Genomic DNA, 19,143 nt, shown 5'->3' on the forward strand with positions numbered 1-19,143 from the left:
TTTTTTTTTTTTTTTTTTTTTTAATGTTCTGTCATTTCTTTTTTTTTTTTTTTAATTTTATTATGTTATGTTAGTCACCATACAGTACATCATTAGTTTTTGATGTAGTGATCCACGATCCATTGTTTTCGTATAACACCCAGTGCTCCATGCAGTACATGCCCTCCTTAATACCCATCCCTCGCCTAACCAATCCCCCCTCCCCCCTCCCCTCTAAAACCCTGTTTGTTTCTCAGGTCCATAGTCTCTCATGGTTCATCTCTCCCTCCAATTCCCCCCGCCCATTTTTCCCTTCCTTCTCTTAATGTCCTCCATGTTATTCCTTATGTTCCACAAATAAGTGAAACCATATGATAATTGACTTTCTCTGCTTGACTTATTTCACTTAGCATAATCTCCTCCAGTCCCATCCACATTGATGTAAAAGTTGGGTATTCATCTTTTCTGATGGCTGAGTAATATTCCATTGTATATATGGACCACATCTTCTTTATCCATTCATCTGTTGAAGGGCATCACGGCTCTTTCCACAGTTTGGCTATTGTGGACATTGCTGCTATGAACATTGGGGTGCATATGGCCCTTCTTTTCACTACATCTGTGTCTTTGGGGTCAATACCCAGTAGTGCAATTGCTGGGTCATAGGGTAACTCAATTTTTAAATTTTTGAGGCACCTCCACACTGTTTTCCAAAGTGGCTGTACCAACTTGCATTCCCACCAACAGTGTAAGAGGGTTCCCCTTTCTCCACAACCTCTCCAACATTTGTTGTTTCTTTCCCTGTCCATTTTTGCCATTCTAACTGGTGTAAGGTGGTATCTCAGTGTGGTTTTGATTTGGATTTCCCTGATGGCTAATGATGATGAACATTTTTTCATGTGTCTGTTAGCCATTTGTATGTCTTCTTCAGAGAAGTGTCTTTTCATATCTTCTGCCCACTTTTTGACATGATTATTTGTTTTTTGGGTGTTGAGTTTGAGAAGTTCTTTATAGATCTTGGATACCAGCCCTTTATCTGTAGTGTCATTTGCAAATATGTTCTCCCATTCTGTGGGTTGCCTCTTTGTTTTGTTGACTGTTTCCTTTGCTGTGCAGGTTTTTATCTTGATGAAGTCCCAAAAGTTCATTTTTGCTTTTGTTTCACTAGCTTTTGGAGATGTATCTTGAAAGAAGTTTCTGTGGGCGATGTCAAAGAGGTTACTGCCTGTGTTCTCCTCTAGGATTTTGATGGATTCCTGTCTCACATTGAGGTCTTTCATCCACTTTGAGTTTATCTTTGTGAATGGTGTTAGAGAATGGTCGAGTTTCATTCTTCTGCATGTGGCTGTCCAATTTTCCCAGCACCATTTATTGAAGAGACTGTCTTTTTTCCATTGCGTGTTTCTTCCTGCTTTGTCAAAGATTATTTGACCATAGAGTTGAGGGTCCATATCTGGGTTCTCTATTCTGTTCCATTGGTCTGTATGTCTGTTTTTATGCCAGTACCATGCTGTCTTGGTGATCACTGCTTTGTAATATAGCTTGAAATCGGGCAACATGATGCCCCCAGCTTTGGTTTTCTTTTTCAACATTTCCTTGGCAATTTGGGGTCTTTTCTGATTCCATACAAATTTTAGGATTGTTTGTTCCAGCACTTTGAAAAATGTCATTGGAATTTTGATCGGGATGGCATTGAAGGTATAGACTGTTCTGGGTAGCATAGACATTTTAACAATGTTTATTCTTCCGATCCATGAGCATGGAATATTTTTCCATCTTTTTGTGTCTTCTTCAATTTCTTTCATGAGAGTTTTGTAGTTCCTAGAGTATAGATCCTTTACCTCTTTGATTAGGTTTATTCCGAGGTATCTTATGGTTTTTGGTGCTATTGTAAATGGAATCGTTTCTTTAATTTCTCTTTCTACAGTTGCATTGTTAGTGTATAAGAAAGCCACTGATTTCTGTGCATTGATTTTGTATCCTGCCACATTATGAATTGCTGGATGAGTTCTAATAATTTAGGGGTGGAGTCTTTTGGGTTTTCCACATAAAGTATCATGTCATCTGCGAAGAGAGAGAGTTTGACTTCTTCTTTGCCAATTTGAATACCTTTTATTTCTTTTTGTTGTCTGATTGCTGTTGCTAGGACTTCTAGTACTATGTTGAACAACAGTGGTGAGAGTGGGCACCCTTGATGTGTTCCTGATCTTAAGGGAAAGGCTCTCAGCTTTTCCCCATTGAGGATGATATTCGCTGTGGGTTTTTCAGAGATGGATTTTATGAACTTGAGGAATGTTCCCTCTATCCCTATACTCTGGAGAGTTTTAATCAGGAAAGGATGCTGTATTTTGTCAAATGCTTTCTCTGCATCAATTGAGAGGACCATATGGTTCTTCTCCCTCCTCTTATTAATGTGTTCTGTCACATTGATTTGCGAATGTTGAACCACCCTTGCATCCCGGGGATAAATCCCACTTGGTCGTGGTGGATGATCCTTTTAATGTATTGTTGGATCCTATTAGCTAGGATTTTGTTGAGGATTTTGGAATCCATATTCATCAGGGATATCGGTCTGAAATTCTCCTTTTTGATGGGGTCTTTGCCTGGTTTGGGGATTAAGGTAATGCTGGCCTCATATGAGTCTGGAAGCTTTCCTTCTGTTTCTATTTTTTGAAACAGCTTCAGGAGAAAAGGTGTTATTTCTTCTTTGAATGTTTGGTAGAATTCCCCAGGGAATCCATCAGGCCCTGGACTCGTTTTTTGGGAGGTTTTTGATCACTGCTTCAATCTCGTTACTGGTTATTGGCCTATTCAGGTTGTCAATTTCTTCCTGTTTCAGTCTTGGCAGCTTATAGGTTTCCAGGAAGGCCTCCATTTCATCCAGATTGCTCAGTTTATTGGCATATAGTTGTTGATAATAATTTCTAATAATTGTTTCTATTTCCTTGGTGTTGGTCGTGATCTCTCCCCTTTCATTCTTAATTTTATTAATTTGGGTCCTTTCTCTCTTCTTTTGGATAAGTCTGGCCAGTGGTTTATCAGTCTTATTAATTCTTTCAAAGAACCAACTTCTAGTTTCATTGATCTGATCTACTGTGTTTCTGGTTTCTAATTCATTGATATCTGCTCTAATTTTAATTATTTCTCTTCTAATGCGTGGCTTAGGTGTCGTTTGTTGCTTTTTCTCTAGTTCTTTAAGGTGTAGAGTTAGTTGGTGAATTTGGGATTTTTCTGTTTTTTTGAGTGAAGCTTGGATGGCTATGTATTTCCCCCTTAGGACCGCCTTTGCAGTATCCCATAGGTTTTTGACCGATGTGTTTTTGTTCTCATTGATTTCCATGAATTGTTTAAGTTCTTCTTTGATTTCTTGGTTGACCCAAACATTCTTGAGCAGAGTGGTCTTTAGCTTCCAAGTGTTTGAATTTCTGCCAAATTTTTTCTTGTGATTGAGTTCCAGTTTTAGAGCATTGTGGTCTGAGAATATGCAGGGAATAATCTCAGTCTTTTGGTATCGGTTGAGACCTGATTTGTGACCCAGTATATGGTCTATTCTGGAGAAAGTTCCATGTGCACTCGAGAAGAATGAGTATTCTGTTGTTTTAGGGTGGAATGTTCTGTAAATATCTATGAGGTCCATCTGGTCCAATGTATCATTCAAAGCTCTTGTTTCCTTGTTGATTTTCTGCTTAGATGATCTGTCCATTGCTGAGAGTGGAGTATTGAGGTCTACAATTAACATATGGTTATCAATATGACTCTTTATTTTGGTTAACAGTTGGCTTATGTAGATGGCTGCTCCCATGTTGGGGGCATAGATATTTACAATTGTTAGATCTTCTTGTTGGATAGACCCTTTAAGAATGATATAGTGTCCTTCTGTGTCTCTAATTACAGACTTTAGTTTAAAATCTAATTTGTCTGATATAAGAATTGCTACCCCAGCTTTCTTTTGAGGTCCGCTGGCATGGAAGATAGATCTCCATCCCTTCACTTTCAGTCTGGATGTATCTTTAGGTTCAAAATGAGTCTCTTGTAGACAACATATGGATGCGTCCTGTCTTTTTATCCAATCTGCAACCCTGTGCCATTTTATGGGAGCGTTTAGGCCATTCACGTTGAGAGTGATTATTGAAAGATATGAATTAATTGTCATCATGTTGTCTGTGAAGACGTTTTTATAGATTGTCCCTGTAAATTTCTGTTGTAGATCACTCTTGGGGTCTTTCTCCTTTTATAGAACCCCCCTTAATATTTCTTGCAGGGCCGGCTTAGTGGTCACATATTCTTTCAACTTCTGCCAGTCGTGGAAGCTCTGCATCTCTCCATCCATTCTAAATGAAAGCCTTGCCGGATAAAGTATTCTTGGCTGCATGTTCTTCTCATTTAGTACCCTGAATATGTCTTGCCAGGCCTTTCTGGCTTGCCAGGTCTCTGTGGACAGGTCTGACGTTATTCTGATGTTCCTCCCTCTGTACGTAAGGAATCTCTTCCCCCTAACTGCCCTTAAGATGGTTTCCTTGGTTCTAAGATTTGTGAGTTTTACTATTACATGCCGGGGTGTTGGCCTTTTTTCCTTGGTCTTGGAGGGGTCCTCTCTTCCCCAGATTAGGGAAGTTCTCAGCTATGATTTGCTCAAATACATCTTCTAGCCCTCTCTCGCTCTCCACTCCCTCTGGGATTCCAATGATTCTGACATTGGAACGCCTCATGGTGTCACTTATTTCTCTGATTCTATTTTCATGGATTCTGAGTTGTTTTTCCCTGGCCTCCTCTTTTCCCTTTTTATCTATTATACTGTCTTCCAGGTCACTTATTCTCTCTTCTGTCTCAGTTACCCTAGCTGTTAGATTATCTAGATTGGATTGGATCTCATTGATAGCATTTTTGAGTTCTGCCAATTCCCCTTTTATTTCTGCCCTTAGAGACTCTATGTTGCCATTAATTGATTTCTCCATTCTAGCCATTGTCTTCACAATTGCTAGCCTGAATTCCATCTCCGACATCTTGGTTATATCTGCATCCATTTGTAAATCTGCAGCATAAGTCATAATCTCTGAGTCTTTTCTGTTTTGGGGGCTCCTCCTCCTAGTCATTCTGTTGATGGGTGTTTGAGGGAATGTATAGAGTCCAAATTATTGACCAGAACCCAAGCAAGATGCACCTGTTTTCTTGGGACCTTAGGGTTGCTGACCTCTTGTTTTCCCAGCCTGTCTTCTGTGGGAGGGGCCTGCTGCACTGTTACTCAGGCAACCCTGTTTGGGCGGAGTTGCCCTGTGCCCCTGTGGCGGGGGATGGGCTCAGTGGGAATCAGTCTTTGGGGCTTTTGTTCTCTGGCGCCTTTCCCTGGTGGCTTTCCACGTCTCTTCCGCGAGTCAGAGCAGAAGAGACCGTTTCCAACCCTCTGCCTCAGAGCAGAGAGACCTCAGTCTGTTCTTCAGTGAGCTCTCCAGGCCACACCGTCTCCGTTTCTGTCCGTGCTGCTATAAACTGCAGCGGCCTGGGTTGTGCGCCCCTCCGCAGCACCCCCAGTCCTGCCTCCAGGTCGGGGCACGTCTCTGCCCTTTGTGCTTCTAAAACCACCAGCCGCTCCCAGTTCGCGACTCCGCCGCTTGGGGTCCTGTCTGGGGGACTGCAGTTTGCGTGTGCACGACCCCGCCGCTCGGGGTTTCCACCCCGGAGGTTGCAGTTCACCCGCGGGACCCTGGCGCACCGGGTTTCCGTCTCGGAGGCTGCAGTTCGCGTGCGCGCGACCGTCGCTCCGGGTTTCTGTCTGGGCGGCTGCGGTTCACGTGCGCGCGACCCCGCCGGTCTGGTTTTCCACCCCGGGGGCTGCCCTAAAGTCCTTTCCCGACTCTACCGGTCTGCGAGTCTGTGCCCCGTCCGCAGCGCGTGAGGCTGTCGCTCGCCGGCGGTGTAGGATCCCCACGGCCAGGCACCCTCCCGCTGCTATTTATCCTCTGATATCTGCCCGCGGAATCACGGCTCTCCGCTTCGTACCTCAAAACCAACCGCCTGCGATATTCTGTTTGTAGAGATCCAGATCTTCTTACATCTCAGGCTGGTTTCGTGGGTGCTCAGAGTGGTCTGGTAGATATCCAGCTCAATTCCGGGGACCAGTTGAAATAGGGTCCCCTACTCCTCTGCCATCTTTTCCTCCCCCCTCTAAAATGTTCTGTCTTTTTTGAACTGTGCGAATGGTACACTGGCTAGTTTCTGTTATTTTTTCCCCACGTCTTTTCTTGGCAAATTAAGAGGGGTATAATTAAATGTATGTGTATATTAATTTTATTTTATTCCTCTCTAAAATCTAGAAATCTGGGAACCACAGACGTAGCAGGAAATGTCCTCACTAATGCCAACATCCAAAGATGTTCACAGCATCCCATGAGAGTCAAGGTCATGATCCTGAATCTGTCAAATGTTCTAACAAGGCAAGAACACAATATAAATAAATAGGAAGGAATAGGTGGAAGATGGGCTAGAAAGGTAGATATTTGCAAAAATTTATACTAAATAAAGAAGCTTCATTAGTAGAAATTTGAAATCAAAGTTGAGATTTACTGGGGTGAGTCTTTGTGAACTAAAACTGTGCTATATAACCCACCCAAGCCTAGTTTGCTACCTTATTTGCTATTGTTCATGAACGAGGCCCTGCTTTAATTTTCCAGCTGGCCTGAAGCAAGGGTTTAGGTGATCTTCTGGAGAAACAGGCAGATGTTGGTAGAATTTGAGAGTCATTATGCAAAAATTTGGAAACTTGTGCTCTATTTCCAAGAGGGCTAGTGATAACTGCAGGATCATCTCACAGTGCAGCCTGGCTATCCTTAGAAATATGTATTCTCTCTTCAGGTTGACTGCTTGAAAAGTCTTTTGAGGATTTGCATGAAGAGGAGGCAGTCAAGACTGTAGTGGGTTAAAATTTCTCAATACCCAGGCGTAATTCTTAATTTTCCAGTGAATTTTGTGGGAACTCTAAAGAAAAAGCAATAATGTCCCAGAAATGTATACCTGAATTGGAATCATAATTCTCTGTGAAATACCTTAATTATATTTAGATCCCATTTGGTGCGCTTATTTTAGGCTAATCTATGATTGCATTACAGTGGTTTTATTGTGAGTGCAAACTACATCCTGGTGCTCAAAGAGTCTTTGGAACACCTAACAGAATAGAAATGCCTTTATGGGCAGGAGGGCACTTGGATGGGGAGAAGTCACTAAGTTTAGGAAGATCCTTTCTAAGGGTATGGAGGGGCTTCCAGCCAGCCAGAACCAGGTCCAGTTCTAAAAAGACAAGACCAACAGTAAATGTGTTATCTCCTACCTTTGCCCACCTCCAGTTCATACACTGCCACAATTTCAACTTCTTCTGTGGGTCAAAGTTGAGACAATGGATTTAAAACAGAAGCCTCTAAATTACTTAATAGTGTGGCAATACATATATCAAACATCTCAACAGGAAGTTCTAGGTATAGAGATAAGCAACTGGATGGTAGCCTTTGGGACATAAATATTTGAAGGCCTGCTACAGGTTGAGTAGTTAGAAACAGAGCTTGGGGTGCCTGGGTGGCTCAGTCGTTAAGCGTCTGCCTTCGGCTCAGGTCATGATCCCAGGGTCCTGGGATCGAGCCCCACATTGGGCTCCCGGCTTGGCGGGAAGCCTGCTTCTCCCTCTCCCACTCCCCCTGCTTGTGTTCCTGCTCTCACTCTCTCTCTCTCTCTGTCAAACAAATAAATAAATAAAAATCTTTAAAAAAAAAAGAAACAGAGCTTAATCTGACAAGGAGTATCTTTTTTTCCTGTGGATCCATGGACTTGGTGGGAAGCAATATAGACTAATGGTTGAGAGTATGGTTAGTAAAAGCCACCTACTGTATGGCCTTACTGTGTTAACTCTGTGAGCTTCAATTTCTTCATCTGTAAAATAGAGAGTAATATATTACCTATTCCTTAGGATTGTGAAGATTAAATGAGATGATATGTATAAAATCAAATCATAACCTAGAAATTCATGTACACTGATTTAATGGGTAGTAGTATTATGGACACCGTCCCTCTTCCCCTGCCACAAAAGTGGAGTTTGCATTTTACAGAAGGAACACCAGTGTGAACCATCCTGCCAGAAAATATCAAGGGCTGAACCATAAAACTGGCATATGTGGTGTCTTTGTCAGGCATCAAAAATGGGCAACCTCTAATTCTAGTGTTTTGTAGACATCTGTAGTCTTAGTCCACATAGTAGAGTGTCAGTCACCTGGCATTGTTTCAACTGGCTCTTCCACACAGCAACAGTACAGTGACAATTTCTCGAGACAGTGGCTCTGGGGCCTTGCAGGGTCCCAAAGCACCTCTTCAATAATCTGAGAAAAATCATGGTCAGTCTAGTTTGGGTGTTTGGTGTACTTTCTATTTCCATTCATTGAAAATAGCCAACTCTGTTAATTAATCACACCCCATTCCCTAGGCATGCTGCATATTCTGCATCTCTATTGCTGTATGACAAACTATTTTATAACTTAGCAGCTTAAAAAACAATCATTTTATTCTATTTTAAGAGTTTCTGGCTGAAGAATTTGAGCAGGACTCATATGGGCAATTCTTCTGTGCCATATGGTATCAACTGGGATGTCTCAGCAATGGTAGGCTAGTCTGGAGGTTCCAAGACAACTTTATTCATATGCATGGCACCTTGGCAGGGACAGATAAAAACACTGAGCTCAGCTGGATCCCTCTCTCTCCATTTACTCTAAGGCCCTCTCCACATGCCTCTCTACCACAGTACTCCAACATGTTACACGGTATCTTGAAGCTCCAGTAGCATGTGTTCCCAGAAACAAGAAGTGGGAATGGTATCTCTCTTAAGGCCTGAGCCTGAAAACAGAACACTTCTTGTGTCAAAGTAGTCTGTAGCCCATCCAGATTCAAATGGGATGGGGGACATAGACCTCATCTCTTGATGAAAGGAGTCTCAAAGAATTTGTATCCACCTTTAATCTGTCACACTGGGAAAAAAATAATTGTCTGGAAGCACTTTGTTGCTCATCTGCCATGTTTTTAATTATACCTGGTTCACCTTACACCTATAATGAAGTTAATTCATTAAAACAATTGTCATACTACACTGAGAGGCAGTGTAGTGGTTAAGAGCATTATAGTTAGACCAGCCTAGATTTGAATCCTAGTTCTGCTTCTTACTGGCTTGTAATCTTGGTCAAATAACTAAATACTCTGAGCCCCAATTTCTGTATAAAATGAAGGACTATAATAGTAGCTAGTTCACAGGCTTACTGAAATGTGATTATATAAAATGCTTAGCACAGTGTCTAGCACATTGTAAGCACCCAATAATTTGGGTGTTGATAATTGGTGATACAGCATTGTAACTGCATGGATGTTTCTAAACTAGACTATGAGGCCGAGGATTTTTCCTTACTCATTCCCTCAATCCCAGCACCTGGCACAGGGCCTGGCATCAAACTATTAACTGGATGGACATATGGATGACTGGATGGCAGCATAGAAATGGTATGTGCCTCCAGTGTAACTCCCTGGCTCAAATGCGTAAAGAGAACAGAGGATGATTTTACTTCCAGGTAACTACTCTAGGTTGAATGAGCCCAAGTTGCTAGGGAGCAGGAATATTTAAGGCTACACTGAAATATTACTTGAAATCATGTAGTAGAGCCACAACTCAGAGGAGCAAGCTGGCCCAACTAACAAAGCATTCGTAGCATCTCTAGTAAGCTGGGATTTGGGGAAGTTCATGAATCAGAAGAGGGAATACAAACCAATGTCTTATGACACTTCCAGGCATGGCAATGCCAAGAGTCAGAAGGCTGTAGGGAAAAGGTGCTAGAAGAAGAGATATAGAAGCAAAACAGAACAGGGTATTTATTGTGGGAAGGACTTTGGAGGAATACCTTGGCCTTTTCCATAATCCTTATAAAATGATTTCAAATCTCCTTCAAAAGTTTGAATTCCTGTATTGGGTGGAGCACTGGGTGTTATACGCAAACAATGAATCATGGAACACTACATCAAAAACTAATGATGTAATGTATGGTGATTAACATAACATAAAATTAAATTAAAAAATGGGAAAAAGAAAAAAAAAACTAATGATGTATGGTGACTAACATAACACAGTAAAATAAAATTTTAAAATAAATAAATAAAAGTTTGAATTCCTAACATAAATGTTAATACTACGCACTTGTTAGTGTACTTGTCAAGCCAGGCTGGGGGCCTTGAAGAGGGAGATAATTTCTCTGGTGTTCTATTCCCAATGTATTTTAAATTGTTGGACTTTGATTTTTCAGATTCTGCAATACTTGTTTAAGTCCGATGATTTCAAATGGTTATTTTCTTGGTTGGCATTGGAAAATCACATCGACTTTGGTGCTTAATGGTTGAAGATAAACAAAAGAAATAATCAATGTGTTAGGAGTCTTTGAAATGTCATGTGCAACCTGCCCTCTAGCAAGCCCTGCTAGGCAGTGTAGCCTATGGAACTCTTGGCATATTGAACACAAGGAAGAAAGGGAGTTTATCTACTCTCGCTTTAGCCATATGTCATGAATACATTTGCTTTTAAATGAATTTCATAAAATATTAATGTAATCATACCAAACAGAGTGGTGAGTACATCAGTCAGGAGTTATATTTATCCTGTGTATTTGTTTTTTGTTTGTCTCCATTTATTAGTAGACAGTACATGGAGACAGGCATTTCTTTCTCAGCCGAAGTGGCAGAACTTGTTTAATGAACTGATGTTTCTGTAATCTGTGGTAAGGTAGAGTTGTGAGTGACAGAGCTATATGAATAACAATGAGGAGGCAGGCAGAACAATAAAAGGAAGACAAACATTTCAGTTGGAGGGGAAAAATAGATGAAATTGTTTAGTTGGCACACAATCTAATCTGATCTTTTCCTACTGAAAATTAACAGTTTGTAAATGGGTGAGATAATGTTAACAATTTTTCCAAAATCATATACACAAGGAATCAAATTTTCCAAAGACACAAATGGCATTTTTAACCGCAGTGCTGTTATTATACAGCATAGAAACACAGGGTATCAGGGGTCTAAGTCCTCCAAGATGGAAAGGAAGACCTAGACCCCCTGCCCCCACCTAATAGAGCCTGACATATTAAAAGCTATCACAAATGCTTGTGGAATGTGGGAATGAATGCCTGAATAAGTGAACTTACTGAATGGAAGGATGGAAATTTACCTATTAGGACTACCACCTATCATGCCAGGTGTTTTCATATCTGTTCTGTCCTTTCATCCTTTGAGCTAAATGTCATCATTTATCCCCACTTTTATCAAAAAAGAAATAGTGCTATGTTACCAGATATTAAGAAACCTTCCCTAAGGTCATGTAACTAGTATGTGGAGGAAACTAGAGATATGAGAGCCACAGGGAGGAAGGAAAGGTGCATGTGTATGTGTGTGTGTGTGTACGCACACACGCTCACATGCATGTGTACAAGTGCATATTGGGTGAGCTGTAAATTTGTTTTCAGAAAAATAAAATTTCTTCTAATTTCTTGGAAGATCTTTTTTTTTTCTTCCCAAACATATCTGGGGTCTTGATATTTCAGCATGACAGGCATGTGGGAAGATAGGGAATGCCCTAGCTCTTATGGGCTGACTTTACAATGGAGGATGCACACGTGCTACCCGCCTGCCTATCTGCCTGGTCATAAGACTCACCCCTACTGGGCCTATTGTACCTGAAGTTCTGCTTCTCTAGAGACCACAGATTCTTCCCCCTGTTTAGATCTACCCCCTTCAATATCTTAGAAAGCCACCCAGGGGATTCAGAGCCAGCCTAAGGACATGCTTATAGGCGTTGCCCCTCAAGTCTTTGTGGTGAGCAGAGTAAGGTTTTTGGGAGTCGGACCTGCTAGTGCTACTTCAACTGCCCCTACATTATCAGAACTCCTTATGCAATACTTTATTTACAGTCCATTGTGCATTCTGTAGCAGAGGACAACAGTGAGAGGTGGGGAAATAAGGAAGTAGAATGCATTCCCTTCTCTCAAAGAACTTGCATTTTGATATAGAGACAAAATTTAAATGAAATCAGTACCATCCTTACACCCAGGCAAGTGGGACCTTTGCCCTAGGCCCGCATCTCAGGGGACCTCGTGCTTTGAAATGCCTGCCCTGATATTTTCTAAGTCCCTGTCCGATGCTAAGGACCAGCCAGGTAGTTAGTGTGATCAGGGTAGGTGCCCTGAGTCCAGAACAGGTCCTATATAAGTTCTAATCTTAAGAAGCACCTTTCTCGAAATTTTTAAAGTTCCTCTTCATTGCCTGGAATTGACCAGGACTTGCACTGTTGTCTGAGCAAGGAGTCCCACTCTCATACTGAACTTATGTGGACCCCAGTCCTCCTTTCTCCTCTTTGGGGCACTCTCCAATCCTCTACCCCACATGTGGAGTCAACCAGATTCTCCAAGAAGCTTCAGAACTCCTGCCTGTGGAGTCCTCCCAGAGTCTTGTTTCCAGGAAGGTAGACTGGTAAGTAAATCACTCTAGCTGCCTGGTGTGGCATTTCTCTCATGGTATCTCATGAGATTATGCCACTGAATAGTGTTGATGCTGATTTGGGGTGAATTGAACTGTGTATATAGATGAACCCCACAGAAAAACATTTGTGAGGGCCCCTACACATCCTAGAAGCATCCCTGAATGAAAAGATGATGTAAAATAAAATAAAATTCAGTGGCAACAGATACAAAACAGTTTTTCAACACAGAGTTGAGAATGAACCAGAATTATCTGGAAAAAGTTCTTCAGGGAGAGTGGCCTTGGAGAGTTATTTAAGGCACGCCTTGAAGTATGGGGAGAATTTGGGGAGGCTCAAATGATTCCAGGCAGGGAGAACAGCATGAACAAAAGCACAGAGAATAGTTATTTATTGAGTATTTTTGTGCTATACATTATGCTAAGCACATTACATTCATCATTTTGTTTATTTGTCATAGCTCCCTATAAGGTAAGGGTTTGCAAATGAGATGGAGGTTCAAAAGATTCATCCTGCTAAGCAAATAATAGAAGTAGGACCCAGGTCTGCCTGATTCCCAAAACTGTATGCTCTTAATACCATGCTATACTGCAAAAAGACAAGAAGTGTTACAAGGGAGAGCAAGAAGCCTTGTCTGAATGGAGTGGAGGGTGTGCATTGGGAACTAGTGGAAGACAAGATCAACAGACAAGGTACGGTCATAGTATGAAAGGCCTTGGATATCAAAATGAGATATAGAGATAAAGAGACTGGTCAAGCAAAAACAAACAGCCCTATCCCAAAAGGAAAATGCACAAGTAGAATATAATATTTAAGTATTAAATATTTTGCCTCTGTCTTAGAAAGATCCTTGGTTTGAAATTTGTAAGGTAATATTCTGCCTCCCCTTGACCTTGCCTGGTGTCACTTATTGTTCTCTCTTTTCTCTCCTTTTTTAGATTTTGATCCTGCTCTTGGAATGATGACTGGAATTCCACCAATAACTCCAATGATGCCTGGCTTAGGAATAGTACCTCCTCCAATTCCACCAGATATGCCAGTAGTAAAAGAGATCATACACTGTAAAAGCTGCACGCTTTTCCCTCCAAATCCAAGTAATATTCTGCTTTTTCTCCACACAAGTCACAATGTTTTGGTGTCTAGGAACACTCTTCTTTTTCAAAAGAATACCCAAGGGCTTCATAGATGTATGTATAGAAGCTTCACCTAGAAAACAGAGGACAGGAAAATTTTCTCTTACTAGGCATGGCTGAATGTTATGCACAGAACAGTAGATTTCTCTGTGCTGGTTGCAGTACAAATGATAAAACGTGTTTCTAATGCCATCTGGTAAGGCATTCAAGTGTGTTCGTACAGAAAGAGACACCTGACACAAATTGTTCAACACTGTTATTTACAGACTCTCTTTTTCATAACTGGCCTACATGCTGATGATGGCAGTAATAGAGTGTGTCTGAGCCTACCTGAGGCACATGAGAATATACATTTAGTGCTAAGAATCCTCCACTGCCACCAGCTATTCACACATCACTCCAACTACTGCTGTTCAACTGATGGGCTGCAACAGACAGTGGGGTGAGATTTAACTTGCAATGAGGGCAAAGAGGAATACTGAGACTAAGTCAAACCACTTGCATCCATCCAATCAATGAAATTCATGTGGAAATGGTCTAGGGATCTATCTTGTCAGTAATGAATAGGTTTCTCCTTAGACTCTTAAAAACATCTGCAAAGATATGGTGGACATATTTCACTTAAAATATAGCAGCAATAATTGACTCAAACTTTTTTTTCTGGATATATTTGGGGTTTTATTTACTTTAAGCGATCAGAAGTTATTTCTGCCCATGACTCAAGCCTCATTAAAGCTTTTTCCATGATTCTAGTGGTGGTGCTGGATGGCCTACTTAAGGGAGCTGCCACCACAGTGCTGAGATTAAAGCTGTTAAGGGACACATTCAAGGGTTCAGGCCATAGATCAAATGAACTTGCCTTATCACAATAAACATAACTTTTGACATGTGACTTCAGACAACTATTTCATCTCCCACCTTACATAGGAATCAGTTAATCATGGAATCAGGCCCTGGCAGGGACCCAAATTCTACTTAGGATAGTCTGCTCACAACCAAGAGGATTTTAGAATCAGTCAGGGTTGGTTAGACAAATCACCTTGGTCCCTTTTGCTAGTGAAAAATGTTCTTAATGCCTTCTTCAGGTCTTTGAACTTGATCATCAGCAGGGTACTTCCTTCCAGGCCAATAAGAAATCTAGGAGGCTAGCATCTCGGAGGACTGAATTGGGAGAAGAGCTAGTATGTCACAGGAGAATTAGGGAATGGAGAATAAGATGGCCTAGTAGGCCTTACCTGCCAGCTCAAGTGGCCATTCCTGGATTTGTGTTTAGTGCCTAGGTGAATGAATGGCACTGTTGTACCCTTGTCTCTTACTCTTACTGCCACCGTCCTTACAAATGGGCAGCGGACTTTTTTCCCTGTCTTCCTGTGTGTTGCTTTTGGATTAGAGAGAGCTGTGCATCACTGATACTACCTTTTTTCACTTCAAAAGCCATGAATTCAGGCATTTCCAGTGTTAAAACCTCCTATGTATGTAAAGGTAGAATCCTACTGGTTTAATCATCCATTTATTACATAATCAGCCTGCACTAGGCTTTCATTGTCTCAATCAAGTCCACTGTAACAGGATGGCTCATAACCTGTAATATCTTGGCTGGGTAGAAGTGATGACTTTATAGGCTATTCAGTTGCTGAATTTCCAAAGAATAACAGATACCTTGTGTATAACACATAGACCATATTGCTGAGCAGTCTTTAAAAGAATACAGACATACACAGCTTAAAGAGGCTCTAAAATTTTTTATGAGGCTCTAACTTTTTGATAGTCTCTAGGAAAAGAAAGAGACAGACATCTCTCAAATACATTTATCTTTCCCCACCTACACCATGCCTTCGCAGTTCTGAGCTGGAAGGGCCACAGAGTGAAAGGGAACATTTTACCTTCATAGTTCAATCCTTTAGTTCTTCATCTCTGTTAAGAATACAGACAGAGCAATTAGTGCCAGTAAAGTGGTGGCTTCTGGGAAGGAACCTGGCTTTGGATTGAATTAAAAACGGACCCTCCTGACATAGCTTAAAGTAAACTGGTGTTCTATTTCCTGTTTAGAACTTGGATTTTGTTACAAGGGGGCTCAGGTTAATTGTGTGGGGGAAAACGCTAATGGAGAAGACTCCCTTAGTTCTGTGCTGAAAGCATGGCAAGTATGATTTTTGTTAACACCCCAGACTATGAAGGTGTGATGGGAAGAGGGATTTGGTATGCCTGAATCCCTTATCTTCTCCAGAGCCTACCAACCTTGTCTGCTAAGGCCTTGATTATAAACCCCAGCACTTAGCCTGCCTCTGCTATATTCTGCCTCTGTCTCTGATATATTCTCTTGCACTCAGTGGCCTCTCAAGCAATAAGGTCCTGTGATCTCACAGTCTCTTTATGCAGCCATCGAATCTGCTTCTGTCTTGCTTCATTAGAAAGCATCTTTACCATCAATTCCTTACCCCCATCCCACCTGACACTTCATCCAGGTTCTTGTCACATATACAGAACCCAAAAGTCCTGGGGCTCCCATTACCCACAAATGCCAAGTCCAACTCCTGACTTCAAAAACCTTTCACTGGTATGCTTCATGTGACTATCTTCGATCCATCATTTCTACTTGCCACTTACCCACCCCTTAGTCAAGTTCAACTGCTTCCCAGTATTCCATTCCTCTCCAGCCCAACTGCAAGCCTATCTTCTCCTGGAACATTTCCATGTGGAAGATACTGAAATTAACACAATAGTTAATCATTCATCTCTCTAATGCATTTTCACTTAAATATTGGGTGCTAGGTCCAATGAATAATTTTTACCCCTTAAATTACTTTATTTCTCTCCTATTTTTAGTACTAGTGACCCCTTCATCCTTCTTGAAACAATACGTCATTTGAAAGTGTAAGAATGACCAAGACCACTAGAGAGATTATATAGCTCAAGAAAGGATGACAAACAACCAAAGTGCCCTGAGGAATTCCAACATTTTAAAATTTAAAAGAGGAATTTGCATTTCTGTACAAAAGCCCTCTTTACTAGCTGTTTCCAGTTTTTTTCAATTCTCTTTTAAATCTTCTTCATTTATGCTTTTGCCCTACCCCTCTTTCAAAATGCCCCTGTTTAAGAACTCTAGTGACTTTATAATACTAAATCCAATAGTCAATTCTCAGTTCTCTTCCTAAATGACCTAATAGCCATATATGACACAGTTGGTTTCTCCTTACTCATTGGTATACTTTTTTACTTGGCTTTCAGGATATGACACTATTGGTTTTCCTCCCACTTCAGCTGATAGACCTTCCGCATGGAGAGGTTGCATTTTGAGTCTATTGTCCAGTTAACAGGAAACGTGGAATAAATGGTGGAATATCACCTGCTATGTACGGGGATGTGGGAAAGCACCCAGGAGCCAGAAAAAAAAAGCAATTTTTTTCATTTTACTATTTCAGAACAGTCCAACCTCATTTTGGCTCCTAGGGCTGGGTTCTATAAAGAAAATTAGAGAAAGTGGGTAAATTGAGAAGTAATAAAGATTCACCAGTCTTCTGATTATTTCCAATCAGTTGGAATTACATTAAAATATATTTGGCCCCTGCTGATTGTCTAGGAGGCCTTCAGTCTTGGGCTGTCTAATAAAATCAACTCAAAGACTTTGCAGTACATAAATTCTGCCAAACCAGTGGAGTGATATCTGACGCTCCTTTGAAAAGCAAGAAACAAGCAAGTGGTTTATGCCACTTGCTGCCCCCTACCTCACTTCTCAAAGATCAGCAGTGACTCCGATCTTAATGTGATTGCCCCAAAAGAGCTCCCCAGAGTAGGTGCTTAGTTCTAATTAGAGTTGCTAGAAGCTCCTCCTTTTCCATTACCAGAGATTAAAGTTCTTTATACTCTCAGTTATCTTGAATCATTTTACATGAAGTTTTCTTCTCTATCCAGAGTAGTGGTTGGGGTGTTAAGAGAGTTTAGCACATTACCTGATTAATAGGTGAACTTTGAATTTGCTCTCCTATGGAGTTATCATTGCTGTGCCCAGATCACTATATTTCAGTGGGATTAGAAAATCAGGGCCAGACAGCAAAGTGCTTTGAGCTGCTAATTAAAGTATAAGTACTATCCATTAAGGAAGACAGTACAGCCCATTGCCTTGTTGAGTGGCATACACCTAAATCTCAGCGAATGCTATCGAAGAGGCTTTCTACATTTACCCAAGGAAAATAAATAAACCCCAGCATTCTTGACCCCACTCTTAGTGGCTTTTATGCTTTCTTACTTAGCAGTTACCACAAAATAATCACAGCATCTGAATAGGGTGATGACTTCATCACAGAATTTTTAAATCCCGCAGAATTTTTAAAGGAAAAAGCCTTTGTATTTTCAGTGTTATATGTAACTGTGGCAAAGTAACCAGACATTCCTTAGAGTCTCTCAGTGGACCAAAAGGTAGACCTAACTAAGCAAACTTAAATAATATAAAAAGGTGATCATTTGCTCCACAAAAAGTTTCTTTACCATCAAATTCCTTAAATAGTAAACTTCAGAAGGATTCTAAAACAGGATTTTTGGCTAAAGCCCTTTTTTTGAAAACATGGCTCTGTGTTCCATGGTCAAAACTATATGTGTCTTCACAGCTGTAGATTCCTCTGTTGAGAAGAGTGATTCCTTCCCAAACCAAGCCTTATCTGAAGATCTGGATAAAGCAAGGAGCTAGGAATTTAGAAGTCCAGGTCTTAAGCTACCACTCCACTCCAGACTTGTGGTAGGGCTTTAGAAAGCCTCAGATTGGTAATCAGGAAACCGGGGTTCTATAACAGTAAATAATAATAACACTACAATAACTACTATTTATTGGGAACCTATCAAGTGCTAGGCATTGTACCACTTGCAATATAGACAGTAGATTATCGATTATCCTACAAAAATCCTTGTAAGGTAGAAGACAGTATCCCCATTTTACAGATGAAAGAATGAGGTTCTCAGAGGTTATGTAATTTTCACAAGGTCCTACAGACAGTTAAGTTGAGGTTTAAATCCAAGTTTACCTGCTCCAAGTTCATGTTCCTTCTCTTTCTAATTTGGTGACCTTGAATGAGTCACTCAACCTCACTCAGCTAAGGTTTTCTCTGTAACATGAGAAGTTTAGACCAAGTTTTCAATCCTAGCTTTCATTAGAGTTGCCTGAGGAGGTTTTCAATCCTAGCTTTCATTAGAGTTGCCTGAGGAGCTTTAAAAAAAAATAATGCACAGGCTGCACCCAAACTAATTAAATCACTCATTGGAGTGGACCCAAGATTTTTTGTTTGACTCCTAAGTTGAGTCTAATGTGCTGTCAGAGTTGAGAATCACTGGAAGTGTGTGATATTAGAATCCTTCTATTTCTTAAAAAAACTCAGAAGCAGAAGTCTCAAGATATTCTGGACCTCATTTTTCCCCTTTTTGGCTAAAATCAAATTGCTCCAGTGCACATGACTAAGACATTTCAGATTCCTGCTCACTAGGTTATCTTCCTTTTCCTTTTAAACT

At 40.9% G+C, this 19,143-nt stretch overlaps 1 protein-coding gene across 5 annotated transcripts in view; it reads left to right on the plus strand.

Moving 5' to 3' along the window:
- The window catches only part of ENOX2 (ecto-NOX disulfide-thiol exchanger 2), a 285,542-nt gene that overhangs the window by 222,269 nt on the left and 44,130 nt on the right, over positions 1–19,143 (plus strand). For all 5 annotated transcript variants that reach the window (XM_032428212.1, XM_032428214.1, XM_032428209.1 and 2 more), the window contains one exon: positions 13,453–13,608. In XM_032428212.1, coding sequence (XP_032284103.1) covers positions 13,453–13,608 — 156 coding nt within the window. The remainder of the gene's footprint in view (positions 1–13,452; positions 13,609–19,143) is intronic.

Source organism: Phoca vitulina, unplaced genomic scaffold (genome assembly GCF_004348235.1).
Source record: "Phoca vitulina isolate PV1807 unplaced genomic scaffold, GSC_HSeal_1.0 scaffold39, whole genome shotgun sequence".
NCBI classification, from domain to species: domain Eukaryota; kingdom Metazoa; phylum Chordata; class Mammalia; order Carnivora; family Phocidae; genus Phoca; species Phoca vitulina.